Source organism: Neurospora hispaniola (genome assembly GCF_033458365.1).
Source record: "Neurospora hispaniola strain FGSC 10403 chromosome Unknown B0T23scaffold_2, whole genome shotgun sequence".
Taxonomy (NCBI): Eukaryota; Fungi; Ascomycota; class Sordariomycetes; order Sordariales; family Sordariaceae; genus Neurospora; species Neurospora hispaniola.
Window position 1 is genome coordinate 1325144 of NW_026944407.1, and position 24705 is coordinate 1349848.

General features: G+C 52.4%; 9 protein-coding genes across 9 annotated transcripts; 4 read left to right on the forward strand and 5 right to left on the reverse strand.

Moving 5' to 3' along the window:
- Positions 1-963: 963 nt before the first annotated feature.
- On the forward strand, positions 964-1352 carry B0T23DRAFT_426135 (uncharacterized protein; the record flags this gene model as incomplete). Its single annotated transcript, XM_062839964.1, has 3 exons — positions 964-971; positions 1036-1163; positions 1285-1352. 3 exons carry the CDS (start codon positions 964-966, stop codon positions 1350-1352), a joined length of 204 nt encoding a protein of 67 aa, XP_062695231.1.
- A 480-nt stretch (positions 1353-1832) lies between these two features.
- Positions 1833-4352, reverse strand: B0T23DRAFT_70884 (Sds3-like-domain-containing protein). The gene is made up of 4 exons (XM_062841676.1): positions 3094-4352; positions 2964-3033; positions 2423-2909; positions 1833-2365 (listed from the first exon to the last, which is right to left on the reverse strand). Exons 1-4 carry the CDS (start codon positions 4211-4213, stop codon positions 1964-1966), a joined length of 2079 nt encoding a protein of 692 aa, XP_062695232.1. The 5' UTR covers positions 4214-4352; the 3' UTR covers positions 1833-1963.
- A 476-nt stretch (positions 4353-4828) lies between these two features.
- B0T23DRAFT_418052 (nucleolar protein 12) lies at positions 4829-7540 on the forward strand. The gene is made up of 4 exons (XM_062839670.1): positions 4829-5126; positions 5190-5253; positions 5315-6424; positions 6497-7540. The coding sequence occupies exons 1-4, from the start codon at positions 5116-5118 to the stop codon at positions 7094-7096; spliced, it is 1785 nt and encodes a 594-aa protein (XP_062695233.1). The 5' UTR covers positions 4829-5115; the 3' UTR covers positions 7097-7540.
- Positions 7541-7635: 95 nt separating this feature from the next.
- On the reverse strand, positions 7636-10627 carry B0T23DRAFT_352457 (tubulin alpha chain). The gene is made up of 6 exons (XM_062836090.1): positions 10262-10627; positions 9821-9879; positions 9442-9752; positions 9260-9383; positions 8625-9004; positions 7636-8553 (listed from the first exon to the last, which is right to left on the reverse strand). Exons 1-6 carry the CDS (start codon positions 10271-10273, stop codon positions 8075-8077), a joined length of 1365 nt encoding a protein of 454 aa, XP_062695234.1. The 5' UTR covers positions 10274-10627; the 3' UTR covers positions 7636-8074.
- Positions 10628-11472: 845 nt separating this feature from the next.
- B0T23DRAFT_70971 (Ser-Thr-rich glycosyl-phosphatidyl-inositol-anchored membrane family-domain-containing protein) lies at positions 11473-12749 on the reverse strand. The gene is made up of 2 exons (XM_062841677.1): positions 12173-12749; positions 11473-12112 (listed from the first exon to the last, which is right to left on the reverse strand). Exons 1-2 carry the CDS (start codon positions 12399-12401, stop codon positions 11568-11570), a joined length of 774 nt encoding a protein of 257 aa, XP_062695235.1. The 5' UTR covers positions 12402-12749; the 3' UTR covers positions 11473-11567.
- A 2037-nt stretch (positions 12750-14786) lies between these two features.
- Positions 14787-15308, reverse strand: B0T23DRAFT_402180 (uncharacterized protein; the record flags this gene model as incomplete). The annotated part of the gene is made up of 2 exons (XM_062838648.1): positions 14787-15093; positions 15130-15308. The coding sequence occupies 2 exons, from the start codon at positions 15306-15308 to the stop codon at positions 14787-14789; spliced, it is 486 nt and encodes a 161-aa protein (XP_062695236.1).
- A 1465-nt stretch (positions 15309-16773) lies between these two features.
- Positions 16774-18535, forward strand: B0T23DRAFT_71293 (PLC-like phosphodiesterase). Its single transcript, XM_062841679.1, has 3 exons — positions 16774-16798; positions 16919-18320; positions 18355-18535. The coding sequence occupies exons 2-3, from the start codon at positions 17047-17049 to the stop codon at positions 18497-18499; spliced, it is 1419 nt and encodes a 472-aa protein (XP_062695237.1). The 5' UTR covers positions 16774-16798; positions 16919-17046; the 3' UTR covers positions 18500-18535.
- A 1834-nt stretch (positions 18536-20369) lies between these two features.
- Positions 20370-22232, forward strand: B0T23DRAFT_71131 (uncharacterized protein). Its single transcript, XM_062841678.1, has one exon. It carries the CDS (start codon positions 20542-20544, stop codon positions 21922-21924), a length of 1383 nt encoding a protein of 460 aa, XP_062695238.1. The 5' UTR covers positions 20370-20541; the 3' UTR covers positions 21925-22232.
- Positions 22233-22970: 738 nt separating this feature from the next.
- On the reverse strand, positions 22971-24695 carry B0T23DRAFT_312252 (uncharacterized protein; the record flags this gene model as incomplete). The annotated part of the gene is made up of 1 exon (XM_062834676.1): positions 22971-24695. The coding sequence occupies one exon, from the start codon at positions 24693-24695 to the stop codon at positions 22971-22973; it is 1725 nt and encodes a 574-aa protein (XP_062695239.1).
- Positions 24696-24705: the final 10 nt, after the last annotated feature.

Below are 24705 nucleotides of genomic sequence, written 5' to 3' on the forward strand. Positions count from 1 at the left end.
GGAGTGTGATATATGGACAGAGATCGTTGCTGGTGTGATCGTAACCTCAGGACGTAACAACGAAGTAGGTGCAAGTATGTGATTGTGATGTAGGTCAAAAGAGTCTACGAAGGGGCTGCTTGCTGGATGGGTGCGCAGGTGCGAAACGCAATAGATCAGGCCCAGGCGACACAGCTTCTCTAGCTGCGCCCGTTGTCGTCGACCAGAGACTTAATCCAGAGACAGCACTTCAATCCTGCTGATTGTTGATTCCAATGGGCTTAGGACAATATCACTCATCCTCCGCAACGTGGAAACCGCTGCGTATTGTCTCGTTCTTGTCTTGTGCTGAGTCGGCGTTCGTCGAGAATTGCAATTGTTGCAGGTGTCCTAGCCGGTGTCGCTCAATAAACACCAGAAGCGGTTAGAATTGGTAATCAGTTCGAGAGCCGTCGTCGAATTTCTTGAGCAATAATCGGTGTCGCGAATTTCCAAGGCGAGCCTCTTCGTGTTGGTTCCGGTTGTGTGGTAGTTGTGTGGTGAATGGTGAATGGTGCAGTGGCAGTTTATATTGTATCCATGTAGATTTGACCAATGGAGCTTCCTAGAAACCTTCCTGACGCGCCGTCATGGTCTTGAACTGACAGGGGCAGGATGTTGGCGCACGGATCAAATTTGGTTCATTAGGTACATCAAGCCCATGCAGTGATAATGCCTGCCGCGGCTTCGGTTGCCTGCCGCTTGCTACGGGCAGCTTCGCCTCTGGCGGGCTGTCTGGCGGCACAGCACTCGTTGATGAGAGTTGATAAGCTTTGGTTCTAAGGAATGCACCGTAGATGGAAGCACACCCCACGGCAACATCCGACCCACCCATCTTTTTCCTGGATCCGTCTGCTGCAGTGCAGTGTCTTGAAGACGACATCATCCGGTGCTAGAGCTGCTCACCATTGCTTTGCTTCGGAAATCGGTCAATTTCACAGCAACATGTCCGGGTGAGTCACGGTTCTACAGTGCCAATTTTCCGCCAGCAACAGCACTAATCGCAAAGTTGAACAGCCGTCCCAACTCCGGTTACTATGAGCGCAACCACCGCCAGTCGGCGGCGCTGATTCGCGCGCGTCGCCCGTACCTCTTCAAGAACGTTGTTCTCGGTACCAGCATTACCGCGTTTACTCTCGCCGTCTGTACGTTGCCTCACCTCTTGTACACCCCTACCTGAACGACAACAGCATGCGATCTATACCTACCACTTCCGTCCTGCCCACCGAGTAAATAACGAGCTGACGAATCGTCCCTCCTTTCTAGACGCCTACACCCTGACCGTTGTCGGCCAGGACGAGTTCGAGGACGTCAAGGTTCCTGAGAAGAAATAGGCAGATGTAATATGAGCTCTGTGGCGTTGGTTGCTATAGATCGGTACGGGCATCCACCAAGGCAGCCCCGGCCGTGTACATTATGATGGCGTTCAGGGAATGGAGCGGGGCGGAACACAGCTCTTTGGATGGTAAAAGGAGTCAGAGACTCTCGCGCAGGAGTTCACCCTCCAGCTGTGTTGTATTTGTGATTTGGGTGTATCCAAATGGGTACCTTCTTCGTTAAAAGGTATATATATATATATACATATCCCCACCATAGCTCATATGTAAAAGCAGGCAATGAGTGAGTAGCCCCAAAAACCCAACGCTCAGTAAAACAACTTGCCCAGCTACCCTGCAATGGCATATACGCATTGGTTGACTTGGTTAGCCAACTGACATCCCACCCGTACTCCGAACTATGAACCTGCCGAACATGCCACTGTGAAATAAATCATCTATAACTCCATAAACTCCTACCCACCGTCGCTCAATGCCGTGACAAGTACAAAGCGGAGTAAAACACCATTCATGCCCGACTTAGGTGTTTGGAATGCCCTGAAGAAAATAAACAAATCGTCTGCTTGCAATGCTTTTGGCCCGACTTCCTGGTAGTGCTCTTAAGCGTTTCATGAAGCCTGAGTCACACTCTCCCGCTTCATCTGCTCTGGCCCAAGTTTGGCGCTTTTCACTGGCTCGTGAGCACCCGAAGCATGCCCCTTGTGCAGATGAACTGGGGGCCCATCCCCGTTGACTGCCACGAACCCATTTGTGGTATATGGCGCCATAGGTTGTTGTGTGTGGTGTCGTGGTCCAGAGGGAGGCTCTGCAAAAGGCGCCTCATGATGTAATTGTTGCCGCTGCATCTGATGGGCTGGGTGATTCGGGTTTGCCCAAGGTGTTTGTTCGATAAACTGTTCACCGGCGGGGCCAAGGGGGGTTCGCCCAAAAGGAAGTCCGGCGGACGCATATTCTGGGTGGAAAGCGGGGGGATAGTTCGGTATAGGCCGGGGGACAGGCTCGCGAGATCGCTACAGCCGCGGTTAATATGAATAGGCAGTATGCATCGAGATACCTTGAACACTCACAGCTATAGCTTCAAGATCGTTTTCCACCTGATCCTCAGATGCGCCGTGTATTGGAGGCGCAGCAGGAAATCCAACGTGTTTGGCAAAGCCCGACAGGATCGACACTTCCTTGTTATAGGCAACAGCGTTACGAATACTCTGTGATTTGGCGGCGGGGTAATGGATTCCGTAGTCGGGTATAGCGTTGGCAAACCGTCTGCGCTCTTGTTGTATATCGTACCATTCCTGACCAAGCTCTTCGAGCACCTTCTCGCGTGACTCGCGCACGGCTTGGTGGTATTGCGACAGAATCTGTGCTCGTTCTGCCACCGCGCGCCTTTGAAGCATCGCCATTCTAAATTGTAGCTCGAGTGTGCTAGTCTTGATCCTCTCCTCTCGTCGAGCATTTAGACACTGTAGCATCGCAAGATATTCGGGATGGGTGGGGTTTTCGCAGGTAAGCATTGCTTCTTCCTGATTGAGTTGCTCTAGGCGTTCCTGATATAAACTGTGAGGCTGTTAGCTTTAGTCCGGACGTGAACAGGATGACTGGCAGACTCACCGCTCCCGAAAACTGCTGAATTGTTTCTCAATTGCTGCAAGCTCTTCCCAGGCAGACTTCTTACGCTCAACTGTAGTGATCCATTAGTATGTGCAGAGAGAATGGGACGGAAGAACATGGTTTCACATACGCTCTTCTTCGTTTCTGTGGGCTGCTTCAGCCTCTTCGTCGACATCGTCGACTTGGTCCTCAGCTTGCACTGCGGAGTCTTCGACGGCAACAACGTCTCCTTCAGCAGCAGCGTCGGCATTTGTCTCTTCAACCTCATCACCATCTGGTTCGTCAGGGGTTGGGCTCTTCCTTTTCTTCGTGACACCGCGTTTCCCTTTTTTGATTCGGCTGTCTGTCGCGTCTTCTTCGAGCGCATCCGTGGGCTCCGTTTCATCCTTCGTTGCGCTATTGGCGCCAGCCGTAATGGTCGGCTCATTAATATTATCTTCCTCGGCAGACTGGTTGCCGCTTTCGGGGTTTGTCGAAATGACCTCAATGTCGACGACAGGCACGTCATCGGCTGAGAGCTTTTCGGGAAAGGTATTTGACTCAGTCCGCCTTTTGAACGGTTGACTGAGATCTTGTTGCTCGGTAACTGAGGAGCGTTTCCGCTTTAGGATATCATGTCGGGGTGATAGTGTGAGGATCTTTTCAGGCGAGGCGGAAACTATTTGTACTTTCTTCGCCAGCACGGGAGATCGCGCAGGTGGTAGTTCGGCAGCAAATTCGGGCTCTTCGTCACTCAGGTCTTCCGAGGCCTCTTCGTCACCCACTTCTGCCTCTTCTGAGGGACTGTTTCGCCCGCTGGCGGTGTTTTCCGGTTCGTAATCAGATTTGATTTGCTGCTGAAGCTTGCTAGGGCTGCGCTCGAACGTCCGATCGCGGCGGTCGGTGAATTGTCGAGTGCCAGGCTCACCCGCGGTGTCCACGATGTCGCGCGATACTCGATCTTTCGGTGGTGTGTCGTAAAGCCTCTCTGTCTCTGCCTCGGAGTCATTAATATCCACATCCGACAGCTTGCTCTCATCGTCAGTCTCAGCGCCAAGGTCCGAGTCGACGCCATCGCGATTGTCAGTTCGGACCGATGTCTCGCGATGTTGAGAGTGGTTACTGTTCATGTCCAAATCCATGTCGTCAGGATCTCCATGCTTGTCTTCCACGTCACTAAGTGGGCTTGACACATCGCTAGGGCTGTGTTGGAGCAGAGGCGGAGGGGGGCTCGAGAGAGCCAAGGACAGCGCGGTGTCACCGGTAGCCATCGCGGATCATAGAATCCGACGAGATTGAAACTAAGCAACGACGCGCCGATGTTGGGTTGAGCAGCTGAGCAGTGGAAAGTTGGACGGCCACGTAGAATTTAGTCGTGGGCGGCGGACTGGACGTCCGAACTGTACGGGCAGCTCAAGAGCAGCACCTGAAGTTGTGGCGCCACGATCAGGGTAAAGTGTGTTTATGCTGGAAGGTTGAAAAATGTGTGTTCGCACACAATGAAATGTCTCGGAGATATGGCTTTGTTGTCGCTACGTGGGCGCGATTGTCAAGAGATAACGTGCGGTCTGGGTAGGTGAAGTAGTAGGAAGACAGATCGGGAGAGTGAGGAGCGGGCAGTAGGTATCTGGTTGACGACCTAGACTGGAAGCTGGACAAGCGCCCACAGCACCGCACCAGCACGCAACACAAATGGGCAACCGGCAGGTTTCTGGGGGGCTCCATTGCCTGCCCGCTTGCCTGCCGCCGCCGCCCGTCTCCAACAGCCCAGCGCACCACACAAAGATGATGGCAGGCGGTGAGTCTTGACAGTTCCGATAACAACTGATAAGCGAGTTTTTTTTATGGGAGGATGCAAGATGTTCCACGGTCCTCGACTCGTCCTTACGATGCGCAGTGGGGAAGGTAGAAACGACGACCCTTGAGACCCTGGACCATTGAACCTGCCTGCATAGAAACTGGTCTTGCCTTGTACAACATCCTGCTAGAAATCAGAAGTGGAAGCTTTGCAATTCGATTTTGACAGCATTTACAGCCAATCACATCTTTCGCCTCATCGTCGAACTTCAGTTGTTTTTCCGTGCTCTTAGAACTAAGTCAATCACAAGTGCTTGATTGGCGAATCGTGCCACTTTCCCATCCATTTGCGCTTACACACGACGGAAAACTCACAATGGGTAAAACGTGCGAACAGCCCTACGCTACAGTCAACGCCATTCTTCCAATATTCTGACACCACTATTATAGTAAAGGACTCGTTGCGCCGGTGAAGAAGGTTGATCCTAGCTTGGATGCTTTGTTTGCTACCAGTGTAAGTCATCCCGCTCTGACCAGACAGGCAATTGGAAGTTTACATGGCTAATTTTGTGTAGGTTGGTCCAGCGAAGCCCCGCCCAGCTGCGAAATATTCCGAGCCCCTACCGACAAAGTCCAAGAAGGCGCCAGTACCTTCCAAGCAAGATGAGGACGTTCAGGACGAGGGCGATGACGAGGAACTGAGCGAGCTTGACGAAGAATACGATTCCGAGGTCGGCATTGGAGAAGATGACGAAGACGACGAGGCTGTAGACGACAGTGACAGCGAAGACGAAGCCGTCGAGACCCTCGAAGCTGTTGTAGAACAAGGAAAGGTCCCGGAAGAAGATGGACGGAAACGGAAGCGCAAGCAACCCGACCAGCACGACAATCTCGAACACAAATACCTGTCGAAGTTGGCGGAGGACGACGAAGAGCCGGCTGGCAAGCGTCTCAAGGCCGACGAGCAATCCGGAGAAAAGAAGGATACCGCCAAGGCCGAGAAGAAGGACGACGACGACAGCGAGTCCGCGGATGAGGTCCCCGTTCACGAATCGCTAGCGCCCGATGCTGCCCAGAACGAGATTGAGAAGGCCAACCGCACCGTCTTCCTCAGCAATGTCGCCGTCGAGGCCGTCACCTCTCGTTCGGCCAAAAAGGCCCTGATGAAGCATATGGCTTCAGTGTTGGACAAGGAGGCGAAGCCTGCGCAAAAGGTTGAGTCGATACGGTTCCGCTCGACTGCCTTCGCTACCGCTGCCATTCCCAAGCGTGCCGCTTATATCAAGAAGTCCGTGATGGAGGCCACTACGAAATCGACAAACGCCTATGTTGTCTACAGCACCCCTGCGGCCGCTCGTCTTGCCTGCTCGAAACTCAACGGCACAATTGTGTTGGATCGCCACATCCGTGTCGACAGCGTTGCCCATCCTGCCCCGGTAGACCACAAGCGCTGCGTCTTCGTCGGCAACCTTGGTTTTGTGGATGACGAGACAGTACTGCAGGTGAAGGTAGACGAAGACGGTAAGGAGGTGACCGAGAAGAAGAAGCGGACAAAGCAGCCTATGGACGTAGAGGAAGGCCTCTGGCGGGTATTCGGTAAAGAGGGCGGCAAAGTTGAGAGCGTTCGTGTGGTCCGCGACCCTGTCACCCGTGTCGGCAAGGGCTTCGCCTACGTTCAGTTCTGCGTGAGTTATCACCTCTTCTCTCTGTCTCTTACTTGACCGCTATCAACTAACCACTCTGTTCCCCCTTTGTAGGATGAAAACGCCGTCGAGTCAGCCATCCTCCTCAACGGCAAGAAATTCCCGCCCATGCTCCCCCGCGAGCTACGCGTCAGCCGCTGCAAGGCCCCTCACAAGACCCTGCGTGCCATCGAAGCCAAGAAGCTCAAGGCGCAGGGTGCCGTTCCGGAAACTATGAAGAAAGGCAACAACGGAAAGAAGGGTCCTGGCTCCAAGAAATCCGACTACGCCCCCAAGATCTCCGCCGAAGCCAAGACCATCGCCGGCCGCGCTGAGAAGCTCCTCGGCAAGTTCACTGCCAGACAGGTCATCGGCTCCGACAAGAAGAAGACTTTCAACAAGCAGGACAGATACCAGGCCAGCCAAAGGAGGAATCACGCCTCGGGCGCCAACACGGAGGCGACCGGCCCCAGAGTCCCGGGCGCCTACAAGTCTCCCGAGAGTTTCATCCTCGAGGGTAAGCGTGCTAGTGCGGCGGATGGAAAACCTAAGGATCTCAAGTTCAAGGGCGCCAAGAAGAATAAGGCGCCGAATGCGGGTGGTGGTAAGAAGAAGACTGGTCGTGCTGCTGCGAGGGCTTCGAAGTGGAAGGTTCAAGGAAAGGGGAAGAAATAAGTGCTAGGCCATTTGCCTGATGTTCAGGGTTGTTTGCTGGTATAGAGCCAACGGGCAGCAGCCGGCGTGGTGCGGGTGCGCGCGTTTCATCCGGTGCGGCCCGTGGATTTTCAAGCTTTAAGAAAAGGGGTAGAATTCGGGAATGAACAGAAGCCTTCGATTCATGACGCACGCATGTATGGATAGGATAGGATAGGCTGTCATGCAGTCATCGCATATGAAGGTATCTCAACGGACTGCCCGAACCGCGTGATAGTACTTCGCAATGACGGGAATGTGGAGGAAGAGCCTTGGCGCCCAGCACTAGGTATGTAGAGTGTAGTTGTCTGAAATCGCAGTATAACACTGGGACGACTGTTAGCGTGGCTCCGTGGTTCTTGCGACAGGGGATCGCAAACAACACAAAAATAAACAACACGACCACATTGAAAGAAAATAAAAAAGAAACAACGAGTAAAGCCTTCAAGTGCACCATACCAACTTTCTACATGATGTCTCGTGGGATTGTGGGTGAGCTGTGTAGGGTGAAAAGGCAAGTCGCGCGCTATCGAATATGTCAGGGCCAGAGTTTATCATTCTGTTCTTCATTTTTTCGGCTCCAGGTATTACTCCAGCTCTGCAACCTCTTTTGAGTAGCACAGCTATAATTTCCTTTCATCCAGTGAGCAAAGTAGCTTCGTGTTGTTGGTCTACAATCAAGTCAAGATTAAAGGGGTGGGTATGTATATGTGCTTTCGAAGGGGGGAATTACATAAAGTCGTCATGTTCTCGTCTAGTCCTTCCTAACTCCGCGCTCCTTTCGTGTGAGACTATGGGACCAAGGTGCTGGTTGTCAAGGGCCTGCCTGGGCTGCGCGCTTATTTCCGGTTTGGATATGCACAGGAGGACACCCGTGACACCCAGCTCCCAGAGTCAACCGACCCAGCCGCCCTGGATCCAACAATGGCTCCTCTGTATGACCATAGTGAAAGCAACCGCTTAGTACTCAGCATCGACATCGACATCGTTGTAGTCGCCAGCGACCTCCTCGTAATCCTTCTCGAGCGAAGCAAGATCCTCACGGGCCTCGCTGAACTCGCCTTCCTCCATACCCTCACCGACGTACCAGTGGACGAAGGCGCGCTTGCTGTACATAAGGTCGAACTTGTGGTCAAGACGCGACCAAGCCTCGGCAATGGCGGTGGTGTTGGACAACATGGAGACGGAGCGGTCGACGGAAGCAAGACCACCATCAGCGGGCGAGGCAGTGGGGACGGACATGGGCTTCTGGTGGTTGATGCCGATCTTGAAACCAGTGGGGCACCACTCAACAAGGTTGAAGGAGGACTTGGCTTTGAGCGCAGCAACTGCAGCGGAAGTGTCACGAGGAACAACATCGCCACGGTACAGAAGAGCGACAGCCATGTACTTGCCGTTACGGGGGTCGCAGACGACCATCTGGTTGTTGGGCTCGAAGCCTATCCACAAAATATGTCAGTGTCTGGGATCGCAATGCTACGGCTGATCAAAACGCTCAAGTTCCACTTACACTGGAGGGTAAGCTCAGAGGTCTTGAAGCTCTCATGAGCACTCTTGGTAGCCGAAATAACAGGAGCGTAAGAGATAAGAGGATAGTGGACACGAGGGAAAGGAACCAAGTTGGTCTGGAACTCGTTGAGATCGACGTTAAGAGCACCATCGAAACGAAGGGACGAGGTGATGGAAGAAACGACCTGGGCGATCAGGCGGTTCAAGTGCTCGTAGCTGGGACGAGGAATATCGAGGTTTCTTCGGCAAATGTCATACACAGCCTCGTTGTCGACAAGGAACGTAACGTCACTGTGTTCGAGGGTGCTGTGGGTAGCGAGGACGGCGTTGTAGGGCTCAACGACGGCCGTGGCGACACGAGGGGCAGGGTAAACGGAGAACCTGACCGAAGATACTGTGAGTAAAAATGACCTTCACGAAAGCGCTGGGGTAAATCGGTCTTGTTTCAAACGCGGCTCTGAGTTTGCCAACAGGTTTTTTTTTTCGCCTAGGTGGCCGAACTTTAAGAGAGTTCAGGCACCATCTTCGAAAGACCCAGCAAGGCTTGAAAGTCCAGATCCCAACGTTTTGAACAAGACCAAATCATCCGTCAAGATGGCCTATTGGCACCATTGGGGGAAAAGAGGAAGGACTAACTCTAGCTTGCACTTCTTGGCGTAGTCCTGGGCGAGGCGCTCGAGGACGAGAGCACCAAAACCGGAACCGGTACCACCACCGAAGGAGTGGAAGACGAGGAAACCCTGAAGAGAGTGGCAGTTGTCTGTCCATACCTGGTTAGAAACATATTACCCGCCTTAGACGTACAGAAGATAACCTACCGGTGATCTTGCGGATGCGATCAAGGACGTTCTCGGCCATCTCCTTGCCGACAGTATAGTGACCACGGGCGTAGTTGTTGGCAGCATCCTCCTTGCCGCTGATCAAGAGCTCAGGATGGAAAAGCTGACGGTAAGGGCCGGTGCGGATCTCGTCGATCGGGGAAGGGTCAAGATCGACGAAGAGGGATCGAGGAACATATTTGCCGTTGCTGGACTCAGTGAAGAAGGTATCATAGGAACCGCCCTCACCGGCAACGGTAGAGTCGGGGTCCTTACGACCATCTTGAGTAAGACCGTGCTCAAGGAGATAGCTAGAAGAGCAGATGTGTTAGAGAAGGTCACGCCAAAAAAAAAGCATAGCGGTGTGTTGAGCACTTACAGCTCCCAGGCGCTGTTACCAAGCTGGGTACCGGCCTGGCCCAAGTGAATGTGAACAACCTGTATGAAGCTGTATCAGCTACCTGTGCTTGCGGTAACGTAGTTCCATAATGCGCTATATGGGCGTGTGAGGTGGTATATCAGGATATCGACGTGGGACCTGGGTGTTGGACAGCGAGCGTGGGATTCTGGATGTCATGATCCAGTCTATGTATAATGAAGCGGCAATTCGTGTTGTCGAGCTTAATATTACTGAATTGCTGTGTTTATCGGCGCGTGTCGTTGTCGCGAGCGTTGACAGCTCCGGAGGGGCGTGTCGTTGATTTCGTTGCTTGGGTACCATGGGATTGCTGTCCAACGGCGGCGGAATAGGGGTCGTGTCCCAGGGCCATGCTGTCTGTGCTAAGGATTGCGAGGTGTGGGCAACGGGTGCATGTCTTACCTCGCCTCTCATCTTTGCTTCGGGATGTGAATTATCTGGTGATGTCTAAAGGAAAAGCGGAGTCAAGAGCGCGCAGCGCGGGCAGCAAGGAAATAGAGAAATAAAACAGAAAACGGAGAGAGAAGAGGTCGGGTACTAGAGCGAGGTCTGTAGTGTACGGGGCTGGCGATTTGGCTGGCTGATGGGATTTCGAGGTTGGCGGCTAGTCCTTGTCAACAGTGGAGGGCTCGTGGAGGGTTTTGGCGGGCCAGACTCCAGACGAACAAGAGGTTCAGTTGATGGCAGCTGTGTTGTCTGCGGGAACTGTGCCTTCCTGATGGGTCCATTGAGAAGAGGGTACAGCTGGCATCGTACTGACGACTTCACAATTCAGCAATTCCACGAGCAGCTGAGCGGTCACTGCGACTTTCGAGTCTCTTTTTCTTTGCCCCGCATCTTTCTACATGTGGCACTCTCTCAAGTCTCACCGCTTGGCTTGGCATCTTCAAGCTTTGGTGGTCTGTGCTTACATATTTGGAGATCACCCGTGCAGCGTGCTTTTGAGGAAGTTCAGTCGGGAGGAGGATGCACAACATGGAATAAATGCAAGGAACCACGCACCATTTTGGCCCTCTGTATGAGAGGACTTCTTTCATAAACCTAAATGGAGATGCCGAGTCTTGGTACATCGCGCTAGCCTACCGTGGTTGTGGATATGATTTAAGCAGTCGGCTTATTGCTCTCTACGTTTAAACATGCACTCCGCTCCGTGGTATCTTGGGATTTCCCATGTGAGACTGATCGCCGGCGATTCAATATTTGATTATGCGAAACGTCCCTGGCGAGAACAATGACATCCTCTCAGTCGATATGTGATGACTGGTTCAAGTCATGCATCGTTCATTGGCGATACCAGCATACAAAGAAAGGCTAACAACGTGTAGAGAGCACCATTACTGATTCGCCAATGAAGGGCGACGCACGAATACAACTCATCCAATCGAAATTCAACATACGCGCATATCACACCGAACAAATCCAAGCCAACGAAAAGACCAGGAGCATACGTCGTTATCTCGGTTTCTTTTGTATGAAGCAGATTCCGCTCGATTAATGACCTTAAGGTCTCGGTAATCATGTACAAGAACGTCCGGGATACCTTCAAGTACAATCCATACTTTTCTTGTTCCTCCCCGGGTCTAAAATATGCCCTTCTTCTTCAACCAAACAGCTGGTATTCATCGTAATACCGGGCGTATGCAAAATCAAACAAGACAAAAACAACCCCCTTTCCAACGTTGGGTATCAGAGCCCAGAACGTCCTCTTTTAGAGAGCGAAGAGGGCCATGGCGACACCGCCAAAGAGAGCACCGGTGCTGGCGCCAAAGGTAGCAGCACCGCCAGTGGCAACAGCGCCAGTGGAAGAAGCAGAAGCGGTAGCGACGACGTCAGAAGAGGTGGCAGAAGCCTCGACGGAAGCAGAGGAGCTGCCGACGACGGTGCTGAAGGAGGAAACGGCGCCGGAGGCGGAGGAGTCGCCGGCAGAGCCGGAGGCGGCACCAGTAGCGGCGTTGGCGGTGGTCTCGGCGGCATCGGCGGCATCGGAGGCCTTGGTGGTAGTGATGGCAGCCTTGGTAGTGGCAGGAGCGGCGACGGTCAGAGGCTTAGCGGTGCCAGCGGCAGCGGTAGTGGGAACAGTGACGGTGGTGGCATCACCAGAGTCGGCAAGGCCGCCAATGATGTGGAAGGGGAATGAGTACTGGAAGACCTTCTCATTGGACTCCAAGGTGATCTGAATACCGTAGGTGTTGGCCTTGCCTAGGTGAGCGTCGACCATCCACTTGTAAGAACCCTTGCTGCTGTCAACGCCCGCTGAGAGATCTCGATTAGTACTCTTCCTCTGGTTTCGTGGTCAAGACCATGGCTACTCACAGGCAACAGTTCCAACCTTGTCCAACGTCTGAGGGGTGGTGCCTCCGAGGACATCGATACGGACGGTGCCCTGGAATTTCGGGTCGGACGAAGGCGCCCATTTGATCTCACAGGGCAGACCAGCAAGCACCTTCTCACCAGCATATGGGTTGGAGATGACATCAAAGCCATCGGTCTGGGCAAAGACGGCGGTCGCAATAGCGAGGACGGCGGCGACGGAGAAACGCATTTTGAATAGTAATATCGAGCTGGTGGCTTGGTTGGTGGATGTGATGACTTTTGCCGGGACTTGGCCACTAATTGGTTCGATGACAGAAATGTGAAAAGGACCGGAAGGCTAGAGGCAGTGAAGAACAAGACTGATCAAATGAGTGACTGTTGTATATGTGTCGTAAACGAATGGTGACGGCGACGATGGCCACGAGCTGAGGCAGAAACACAAACGTGGAACGAAGAGACGAAGTCGAAAAGAATGGAAGGACGAAGGGAGAGCGAAGAGGAGAGGGGAAAGGCGGAAATATGAGAAAATACTGAAATGGGATAAGTGAAGGTTTTCCTCGGTGCAACGCTGCACTAACGACATACAAAATGAACAAGCTTACAGGCGCTGCACATTATGCCAATGAAACCCTTCACACGCCCCTTTGCCACTTTTTGATTCCCAGGCTTCCTCTGCAGCCACGGAATTTCAGGAATCTGGATATCCATGGGGTCCCTTCATTTCGGCCAGGCAGTCCGGGGTCCCAAGAAATCCGTTGGGAAAGGGATCCAAGTGGACGGGCTGAGCGGGTAACCTTAGAAGCGCTCCAGTTTCACCATTTCACGCTGTGGGGTTGACACTTTTCCGGCGTGGGAAAAGCATCCTTTTGGTAATTTAGACGAAATACGTCCGTTGTCCTTGAAGATACTTCGGCATGACATTGGAATGGACATGACGCGAGATGCTGTGCGTTTGGGATCTCTGTGTAGCCTACCGACTGCCCGTTCCAGGGTCGATCAGTCTGTATCCCAGAAGGATGGGTGGAAGATGTGCACATGATCCCAGCGGAGAATGTTGAAGAGGCAACCCACAAGCCAAACAAACGAAGGCCAGGCAGCTGTACCTAGAGTTGCCTTCGCCGGCAATTGAGTGGCTAGAGCCGTCTCAATCACATCACCAGGCTATACAAGCACTCGAGCGCCGAAAATCGATGGTCGCGTGAAACCTTGGACAACAGGCAGTCTTGTCCAGAAGTCCCCTTTCATAAGTAGTAGGCATTTGCGAGGGCGAGTCAGCAGAACCTTCAAATTGAGTGTAGTGTAAAAAAGGGGAGATGAGCCGGGACCCGATTGGTTACTGTCAGGGGCAGACCAATCAGACGCGTAGAAGCCTGAGTATATGCAAGGGTTGCAAGCAACCTACATGTAACTCCTGCAGAGTGGAACCTGCTAACCGCACCTCTCGCTCACCTAGGGTATCTCGGTTTCCACTCGTTAGACCTATCGCAACAAGTTCTCAACCCAGCAACCGTTCTTCTCAACCTGGCGTTTCTCTCCTTCTGTGATTGGCGGCCAAGACGGCACGTCTTATCCTTAGGTTTGCCCACAAGCCGGAGCATGATTTCATGTTAGATTCCATCCATGATCGAGGCACGTATTCATGGAATGCAATGGCGTCACTCCTCAGAGACTTCCTCAAGGGACTCGGCAAAGTTGGATGAGGTATTACAATCCTTCGGGCATGCGATCCATATCATCATCAGCATCATCAGAGCTATGACGCAGCATGAAGGAAGTGGCCTCATCCGTTCCTAACTCTCGATCTCCCAACTCAGGCGCCTCACCAAGCGCTCTACCCCATCCCCATGCAGGGCACTTCGAAGTCATTGTTTTCGAGATCCAGTCCGTTGGTATCTCACACGACCTCCCAAGCCGTCTTACCGCTGACAAACAGCTTCCACTTAGTATGGAACCTTATCCAAGCATCCCTTGTTGGTAAAAGTCAAATTCTGCAGACATTCAAAATTCCAGCGACTCATACACTTTCTCTTCTTCATCGCCAAGGCCGTGTCACCAAAAGTCGAGACCATAATTTAATTGTCTCTGGCAAACGCCCCCAATCAAACCTGCGATTCCCCGATGTCGTCCCACATGTCACCATGCAGCCCTACAGTCCAGGTACGGCGATACCAACAACGGCAACAAGCGTGGAAATAAAACATTGAATGTAGATAGACGCAGTAATACCTATCTCTAGGTTTTACCTACCCCTCAACAATATCACCTCGAGGGTGACCTCTCGGTCGATGAGGCTGTTGATCTATTATACAAGATGCATTGTTTTCCAAATTCCAGGTTACTTGCACAACATCCATTTCGATTTGTGATCCCAAAAGAAAGGCATTGCACGAACTAAAGACCTGAATTCTTGAATCGAATTCACTATGTCATTCACTCCAGTATGTACCTCCATCCCACACTTGTCAAGCAAAGAACATACTGATTTTAAGCCGTCTTTCGACTCTCACCTTTCCGATCGTGAAACCGACCATTGGATTCCATGTGGCGAAGACAAGCGTCCGGATCCAGATCTGCGTTCTTGATGCCCCTCACATGACATTTGCCCTTCTACAGTCTAACCCTCCCAAGTGTAGTTGCCACCCATGTTAAGGAGCCAGATCAAGCTGTTGAACTCGACATCGAGGCTCTTGGTCTGCGCATACCCTTCACGCTTGGTCGTGCCGATGATTGTGATGCCCTTGCTGGGGAGGTTGGCGGCGCCAAACGTGGCGTGCCAACGGAGCGCGACGGTTTCGTAATCGATGGCATCGATGCTGCGGCCGACGACCGGGAAGGGCGGGTTCGCGTTTCGCACCGACATGAAGATCTCCTTGGTTGCAACGGTCGGTTCCCCGAGAGGCGTGAAGATGAAGGTGTTGATGCTGTTTGATCGGTCGACAAAGTCCGAGGCGCATTACTTGGCGCATACATCGTCCGTGTAGTTGGCGATCAGCTGACCGTAGATGTCCACGATATCTTTGGCTTCGGCCCTGATCAGGCAAGCACTCTCTTGACGAAGAGCAATGGCCGAGGCGAGTGAGGGGACTGGCAACGCCGAGCTGGCAAAGGCGGCATTGGCGAGAACTGGAAAGTGCATTTCTTTTTGAGCTTGAAGTATTTGTATTGATGTGGGTGCAAGGTTGGCGACGCTCAGCTTCGATGGCCGACACGATCACTTCTTCCACGACAACTCCCCATCTCTTTATATTCCTCGATATCTTTTCGTGGTTAGATGTTCGCAGTTCTCGAACTCTTGGGTTAAGGCAAGGCGTGAAGTGAGATCGGCACAAACAGCCCGGCTATTGTGCGGTTGTCGTGCCAGCTTGCGGTCTCTATATTGCTCTGCATTTATCCCGGCGACCCCCGGCCTTGGGTTTATAACCATCTTGCGGACGTCCGATATCAAGGCTGTCACCTCCTTACTGGAGTAATTGTCTTGTCAATACCGATCGTGTCTGAACGTTTGGATATCTGCTGACCATTATATGGCGTACACTATTGTAAGCATCGTACCTTGTCTATAACATAGCCGAAATAATTTGGATCTAAGAAGCTCCCCTATGTAAATCTGCAATCGTTCCTGCATGTTAGATGAAATCCGGTCCTCAAAGTAACAGTCCCTGCCTAGGGATCGAGCAAAGGCGTGACTGGACTTCCCGCTGCTTACCTACTTGCGTTATTGAGGCTTCACACGGAATTCTCACAAGACCTCACAGATCCGCCGAACCAACGCGGTGATCAGTCAGCTTGGCGACGACGGAAGTTCTCCCCTTTCTCTCCGGACGACATTCTGGATACCATTATTGCATTCAGTGAATCTGTAATGCTTTGGGAAATTGAAGTCAGCAGGTTTCGTCATTGTCTGGTCTTCCATCTTTGTGTTTAAATATGTCGAGCGGCATCTATAGTGCATCTTCGCCTGAAGATTAGGATAAGTTGCTCCTCTACCTTTCTTGATTTTTTTCGCTCCCCATGGCAACTTTGAGAGAACCTCGCGAGATTCGTGACAAGCCCTCTTCGCATTTGTTCGAAGTGGGGCCCCATTGGCCTTAGGAGTAAACGCATCATCACCGGCTTAAGAGATCAGCAAGTATAGGTATCTTCAGCCCTAAATCGAGGAGCTTAACAAGATTTCAGTTGATTGGTTTCTTTTATCATATTTGTCTATAAAATGCAATTGGCCACCTTCATTGATTTTAGTAGATATACCATACTGTGCTGGGTTGACTCTATGGTTTGAGTTGTTACGTCATTGCGTATTATTGCCTTCACAAATGTGGACGGAAAGCCGAACCTCATTTCAGTACTTTCTGGGGCATGCGGTGTAGCTCAGGAGTTCGGTTTTAGCTCTTTTCATTCATTTTGGTTTGAGCTCTTTCCATTTAATGGAAGATCCTTAGCAACATAACGAACTTTCAGAATCCATTGGTCATCTTCCTTATTTCTCCTCTCACCCCAAGACATTGTTCGACTCTTACTGTACTCTATCGAGCCACGAGAGTAACCTCAACCACATCCATCTCAAACAATTTCAGTTATACAACTTGAAAAGTTTCCAGAAGCTCAAGTCGGACGAACAAACATTCCGTATGTAAGACATCATGGATTGAGTAGACGTGTTTCTTTCTCCGATGAAAAACGTAGTCACATCGTCGCATCCATGCGCGCTCGAAATTTTCATATGCACCTCTGACGAGTTCATCCCAGTTGTACAACGTCACGCAAGTTCACCAAGGAGTAGGTGAGACCAGGCAAGCGGAGAACCGCTTTTCTCCTGAGACCGTCTGATACTTGCAGCCAGCTCGTCTTCGAAAAAAACAAAGAAGGGGATTTCCATGTCCAGCTACCTCGAGACGAGAGCATATGCTTTACCGCATAAAGCTGCTACCGTACCCATATTACCATCATCAAGCGGGCGGAACCGCCGGATCGACACGATCAAGACAGTCAAGATGATAAATCTCACCATTCGCAACCTGACCATCACGCCGCTCGAGCTGAAGGAAGTAGAGCGCTATGAGGACCCTAGTAAGGCTCGCAAGCCGAACGGATTGGCGAAAATTACGGCGCGTATCACCGGCAAATCCTCTAAATCATCTCTCGCATCACCAACCGCTGCTGCGACAAACGACCTCGACGGGGCGGCCCAGGAGCCAGGGACAGCCGGCAAGCAAGACATAACAGATGTCCACATCCAGCCCTTCTCCGAACATGAAACTTCCATCCCATTACCCGATACCTCCAAAGGCGAATCCCTCCGCCTCACCTTCTCCGAGCCCAACAAGCCATACACCTACTCCGTCTCCATCCCCGGCCCCTCACCGCGGAGCATCGTCATGAAAGCCAACCTACCTCCGGGCTTGCAAGACCAACAACAAGTCCCCCCTCCTGATCGCGAGTTCACCCTCATCTATATGCCCCACCACTCCTTCCTTGCCATCTTCAGCAGCACTCATCTCAACCGGTGGATGGCCGAGCTCGACCCATCCTACCCCTTGTCAGCCCTCAGCATCCCAGGGACGCACAACAGTCCGACTTGCTACGTCGCTTTGCCCTCTGTACGTTGCCAGGCCGTTTCCATCCGCGAGCAGCTCGACAACGGAGTGCGCTTCCTGGACGTGCGTGTATCCTGTCCATCTCCCTCCTCGCGCTCCCCATCGCCTATCAAAACCGCTTCTCCCCGGCTCGATACACCCGACTCTTTACCAGGCGCCTTCCCCATCTCGCCCACCTCAACTCGGACAGAGACACCGACAGATACCAACTCGCCCGCCCCCCAACCTGAGCTCTCGCCGCAGGCTCCGGAACCGACGTGCATAGACAAAGAGAAAGCCAAAGCGCCCAACCTCAGCCTAGTCCACTCCGCCTTCCCCGTCGCTTTATCTGGAACCAGGTACTTCCACGACTTGCTGTCGGAGTGCTACGCTTTCCTGGACGCCAACCCTTCCGAGACGGTGTTGATGTCGATCAAGCGCGAAGGGACGGGGCGTGGGACGGACCAGAACTTATCTACTTACCTGGCCGCTCGCTATCTGACGCCGGATAGGTGGTATTTTAAACCTGAGATCCCGACGCTGGAGCAGGCGCGGGGGCGCATCGTGTTGGTGAGGCGGTTTCACTTGGATCCGAGTCTGCAGGCTGAGGGGATGGGGATTGATGGGTCGGTGTGGCCGGATAACTGCGCGGATGGGATGTGTGGGAGCGGAAGGATTCGAATTCAGGATTATTATGAGGTTGGGCAGACGCAGCACATCAAGAAGAAAATTGGGTTTGCAAAGGAGGGGTTGATGAGGGCGGCACAGCAGGTATATAGCCCGTCTGGGATACCAGATTCGGAAGCCGCTGGAGGTCCGATGCCTCTATTTATCAACTTTCTGAGTGGCAGCAACTTCTTCAATGCGAGTTGCTGGCCCGAGAAAATCGCTGCCAAGATCAACCCACACATGATAGAGTATCTGTGTATGGATCACGGAGCTCCTCAGAAGCAACCGGGTGAGCTTACCGTCGGCGATGCTGGGACAGGTATCGTAGTAACGGATTGGGTTGGGAACAATGGTGATTGGGATCTGATACGCTGCATCGTCGGCTGGAACGCAAGGTTGCAGTTGACACGATGAATAAAGTAACGTATAGCGGCAGTTTCGAGACGTTTTCATCACGTAGGAAAAGGCGTAACCAGCAACAAACTAAATTCAGATCGCAGTAATAAGAGCGTCAATTCAAATGTCGCTACCCAAACACCTAAACACCCAAGCACCACCAACCCCAATGCTAATCGCTTGAAGGGATGCCTAAAACTGAGAAACTGTTAGCGTCTGCCAACAAATTTGTACGCAGAACGAAGCAAATTTCAGAATGTATTATTTTCAGTCTGGTGAACAGTTAGCAAAATGTCATCATGAACGAAAACATGACCAAAAAACATACCTCATTAAATCAGATTTTGTTTAGTGTTCATTCCAACCCGAAGGAGGGTCAAACAGTGTGAATATCGTCTCATCACATAATAAAAGAGAAAACACGAATGCGCGAGAGTTATTACCTGCGGATCGGCATGTTAGTCCATAGATCCCAAGACGCTCTGATGTGTTGACAAGAGATGGTGCAAGGGCACGAAATCAGCTGACGAGTTCTCAGCAAGAATTTCCCCCTGACCCTCGCCCACAGGATGTACAGTCCTGCTTTGATAGACGAGGGCAGAGAGGCTTCATTTATGTCCGCCCGTTCGTTCAAATCTTCGTCATAGTGCCAGAATGGAGTAAGCGATCCATGAGCATACCTGAAAAGTCGCGAGTTAGCAAGATGTCAGAACAAAACCAAGCAACAAGCGACAGATAGTTATGGATCCAATCAGACAAGGCTGAAACTAGTAAAGTATTCCACATGATGTATTAAGCTTGAGGAATTCCCTATTTTGTACGTTGATCATCAAGGAGGAGGGGATGCGAAGAGAAAGAAAAGGTGGAACAAACCTTTTAGTGTGTGAAAAAAATGACAACATGAAGAGCAACCAGAGAGGTCACCGTGAGCCATTCTAGAAAGATACCAGCACTGAAGTAAGAAAGTTAGCGTCATGTGCGTGACCAAGCGATTACTAACAAGCCTTGCTGCCAATCTTGCTCTCAGGGTAATTCTAGAGTAAATTGGAGTCCCCATGGGCTAGGTAAGAATTGGATTGTTCGTGTAAGGTCATCACAGGAGCAAATGGCTGCGCAGCAGGCAGTGAGGGGTAATAAGAAGTTGCAATGCTTACCTCGCTGTGGAATGAAGTCTGAAGCATCGGTACCGGCGACGAAATACCGATGTCGCGCAGGCGACCGACGCTCCAGACTTCCTGGTTGGGAAGAAGAAAGGAAGTCGAAGCTTGGAGCTCGGGAGAAATTTTTGGTTTAAAACCGCAATCCAATCTGTGTGGGGCGGCTGATAAGATGGGCCGGGTTGGGGCGGGGACGAGGGAAAGGCTCAACCCCACCTGGATTTGCACCAGGTTTCGGCTCCGCCGCAGCACTGCCAGCTGCCCGCTCGCCCATGCATCAATCGAAGCATTGAGTCTGCTCGCTCAACTCTCTTAGTTGCATGTTAGTCGTTCAGCTGCCTCATCTGTGCACGAGAGGTAAACAGTCCGCGGACGGCGGTGGCGAATCGTTATCGATAAGGCCTCCCATTCATTGACATCCCCCCGTCCCGACCACACCCGTCTCAATCGTCATCACCTCCCTCCTCCCAGAAAATCGAAACATCGACATAATCATTATCGGATTTCTCGTCGTCTCAAAAGATTTGAAGTGAGAGAACAGAAACCTCACGCTATCTCGATATAACCACGCAAAATGTCTCCCGCCGTGGGAGGCATGTGGGCTACCGCCGCCCTGCGTGTTCTCGGCAAGAATCTGGCTCGCACGTCCAAGATGCTTCGCTCGAAGCTCGCCGCCGCCGCGACACGTTCATCGAATCCAGCCCAACAACTCCAGCCAATCGCCGTACGTAGTGGTGTCAACAGCAGCCGCCAACCCATTCATCCCAGCGCATGGCTTCGCCAGCAGAAGAGCGGCCGAAGTGGTGCAAAGTGGCACTCAACCTACACCAACATCAATGCCACTGTCCGTCGCTACATCAGCAATACCGCCGGGAGACAATCCTCTTCTTCCGGTGGTCAATCTCGCTTTGACCGGTCCAAGCTCCCGGTCTCCAACATTTCCAGGGCCGTAGCTGCGTCGCCCGGCCGGGCTCCTTTCGCCTCCACCCTCCGACCGAACCTCACCGGAGGCGCCCTCCCTCGTACCGCAGGCGGCTACTCCTTCTCCGGGGCCGGCCGTGCCGGTGGCAAGCGGTACTTCAGCCACACACCCGCCGCCCCGGCGCAAGTAGTCCAGAACGTGAGCCAAGCCGTCCGCGCCTTCTGGCTCTCTGGTCAGAGGGCTCACTTCGACGGATACTCGGCCGACGGCCGGAAGCTGTACCGGGCCGTTGGCGTGGACGAGGAGAAGGCACGTAATAAGCTCGCCGTTGCGCCGCACGCTCCGGGCTCGTCCATCGACTTCCACATCAGCCCCTCCATTACGGCCCTCAGCCCCTTGGGTGCCATGATTCCCTCTTCCCAGAGCGTCAAGGCCGAGATCCAGACCGCCGGCGCCACCCTTCTTGCCGACAATTTCCTCGATGTCCTTTCAGTGGACTTCGCCCGCACGCTGAAGGATCTCGCAGCCGTCATGGCAGATTTGAAGGCCCTCGCTCGGCTGGGTGACTTGCCCATCTCTCTGGAGCGGGTCGACCTGCTGAGGGTCCGGTTCCCGGGCGTAGATGCCGAAACGGTAGAGCGGCTGTGCAATGACGTTGGCGTTCAACGCGGAATCATCAGAGAGGATCCTGATTTCGACGCGGACGCCGGTGTCCAGGTCGCGCTACGGTTTCCGTACGCCCCTGACAACGGCTGCTCCAAGGCACTCACGTCACCAAACGTGACCGTGCGGACGAGGGTCACATCAGCGAGTTTGGAACTCGATGAGGCGTTCGCGGAGGAGATCGAGGAGAATCCGTGGCTGTTGGCATCGGAACACTCCGCTGTTTCGGAAGAGTCGGAAGGTTACGAGAGCATGTCGCCGTCTCTGAAGAGTGCTTCTAGTGAGCACTGCACGGAGGACCGATATGAAGGGTTAGAGGGGATTTACAAGTTTCTGGAGGAATGTGATCGTGCGAGGGCGATGAGGTTTTAAGGGGTTTTCCTTGCCTGTCGAGCGGTGATTGGTGGAGGATCTCTTTCGTAATGATATCAGGTTATCAGTGGGCTGATGGTTGATTCTCATCAGCAGCCCACGATAAGTGGGAGCAAGGAATATAAATACGGGCCGGTCTGTTTTTTTTCTTGGATGTTTTTGGTACATATGGCGTGTTATTAGGATACCTCACTCTCTTTGTCATTTACAATTATCCATGTTTCTTTGCTCCCCCACGCTACGGGGGATTCACTACCTACTTCCATGTACTCATCACATGGCTGGCCCCGTTTGAGCGGCTGTCATGGATTCCATTTTATTCCCATCCAACAAGCCAATATGATTTGTCCTATAGCATTTGATATGTATTGCCTATAGCACACTTTCTCCGTCCAGCAACCACTCCCTTGTCTCGCCACTGATATATGAGCGACGATATCAACTTGGGTATCTATTCCGACAAATGACTATATGGCATTCAATGATGAGGCACTAAATCTCGGAACATGAAAAGGAAAGGCAAAAGAAGCTCTAGTATTCTTGTCAAACCGGCCTTTCGAAGGTATAAATGCGATTACGCCACGCCACACACCAGTCCGCCGTGTATTGTGCCCATCTAGCCCCATCTTTGCTTTCTTGCCGTCCATCTAAGAATATGCCTTTGTTTTAACCACCGCCGCGCCAAGTGACAAGAATAAAAGCAAATATGCAAATAATAACCTCCGCTCGCCACTATAAATGCTACCATGCGCTTGAGAGCCATGCAACAGTCGTAGAAAAGAACAACCACTCGTATTCTTCCTCTGGGTGACCCGTCTATGAGGACCGGTCTGATTCTTCCTGCCTTGGCCATGTATATGGAATTGTGGGCAACGATGGCGAGAGGGAAAGAAGGTAAGTTTTCTGTCCTCAGACGTGGAAATTATTTTTCTCCCGTCAGACTTATATGAAGCAGCCTCTGGACCTCATGTCTTCGCCTGTCGTCAGCGATCCATTTTGGACTTTGCTGATCTTCTCCCGCTCGTCACTGTTCTGCAACTTTCCAGTTACTTGTGCTTCCTGAACTTAGCCGCCAAGCTCCCCGACTGATTTGGCTTGTGCTTCCAGTTCTTCCCGCCCTGCTGATCCCGATGGCCGTACTTATTCTTCTTGAACTCTTTCTCCCTCCTCTCACCGAAACTCGACCCCGACTCCGCCGTCGCCGACGACTTTTTGAGCGAAGCAACCTCCTCCGCGACCCGCTGGTTATGACCCTTCTTGAGCACCTGCTTCGACAGACTGTCATCACCGTCCGACCGGTTCTTCTTGTTGGCACCACCCTTGCCCAACTTGTGGGAGGTAGAAGAGAGATCGGCAGGACCGATACCACCGGACATCATCATGTCGTTGTGACCTGTGTTGCGACCAGTCTTCCTCCACTTCGGACGCTTGCTCCTGGGCCTGTTGTCATCGTAGACGAGATCATCATAGCCGAGCGGGTTAAAGAGCATTTCTTCGGCCTTGATGACGAAGAGCTCCTTCCTGATTTCCGGGGGCACGTTCGGGTAGGGTTTATATGACTTGTCGATGGAGGCAGAACTCAGGGCGGCACCGGAGCATGTGGGGGGCTCTGCTGAGGTCTTGGGCTTTTTCGACTTGGGCTGCTGCTCGCTGGCACCGTCCTCCTTGTCGACTTCATCCCGCTTGTGCTTCTTGGACTTCTTCTCCTTTGGAATTTCTTGATCGTCTGCCTTGTCGCTGCTCGATTTCTGCTTCTTCTCGCCCTTTTGGTCAACTGACTTCTTGGGCGTCAAAGAGCCGTTGGTGGTTGTTGGCACCGCATCCCCTTTGGATTTTTGGGTTGACGACTTGGACTCCTTCGACGAAGCTACGGCCTCGACGTTGATTGTGATTTTGAACTTTTCCGCTTTCAAATTGGGTTGTTCTGTGACAAGATCGGGCTGAGTTTGTGAAGGGGGAATCACAGCTGATGAGGATGTCGTCTTCTGCTTGGTCAGCTTCGTCGCAGATTTGACCAAACTGTCACAATCGGACATATCGGGTGTCGTGATGTTTGTGGAAAGTGAGTCAACCGTCCTAGTGTCTGACTTGACAGTCTCGTCGGAGCTGCTGGTGACACTGGGGGCCTTGCTGCAGTCATCATCAGGATGGTCGCCTATACTGAAACTGTTCTGAACAAGGGCTGGGGGTTTGGCGGACGATGGCTCTGGTGAGACTTTGGGTGACGTCTTTCGTAGAGGCTTTGAGGCAGACGCGCTGGGTCTTGAGTTGTTCAGAGCATGAGCATTGCTGAAGGTGCCCATGGTGTTCTCTAAGAAAGCGCCGGCTTTTTGCAATCGCCTCCTAGATTCCGCCCACTGTGATCTCCTCTGGGTATAACGTTTGACAGCACGTTTGGCAAATGGGCGGGTTTGGTACAATCTCCTGAGCTCAGCGTCTGCTCTGGCACGGCTGGCCAAATACCGCCTCTCGGCTTGCGCAAGGTAGTCTTCCTTCGAAAGAGGCTTGTGGGTTTTTATTTCGGTGGTGGTGGTGATGGTAGTTGTGATGCTAGGGTTTGGGCCCGTTGAGGGCGCAGCTGACGGCAAGACGAAGGGGTTTCTGGGAGTGCTGGCAGGTGCGGTCTTTGCAGTTGTTGCTGTTGCCGTTTTAAAGAGAAAGCGGCTCGTTTCGGTGGTGGTCGAAGCGCTCTGCACACCAGAGGTGCTTTTTTCTGACCCCTTTGGCCGCACACCGTCCGCCTTGCTCTTATTGCCAGCCATATTTCTCATTATGAGGCCG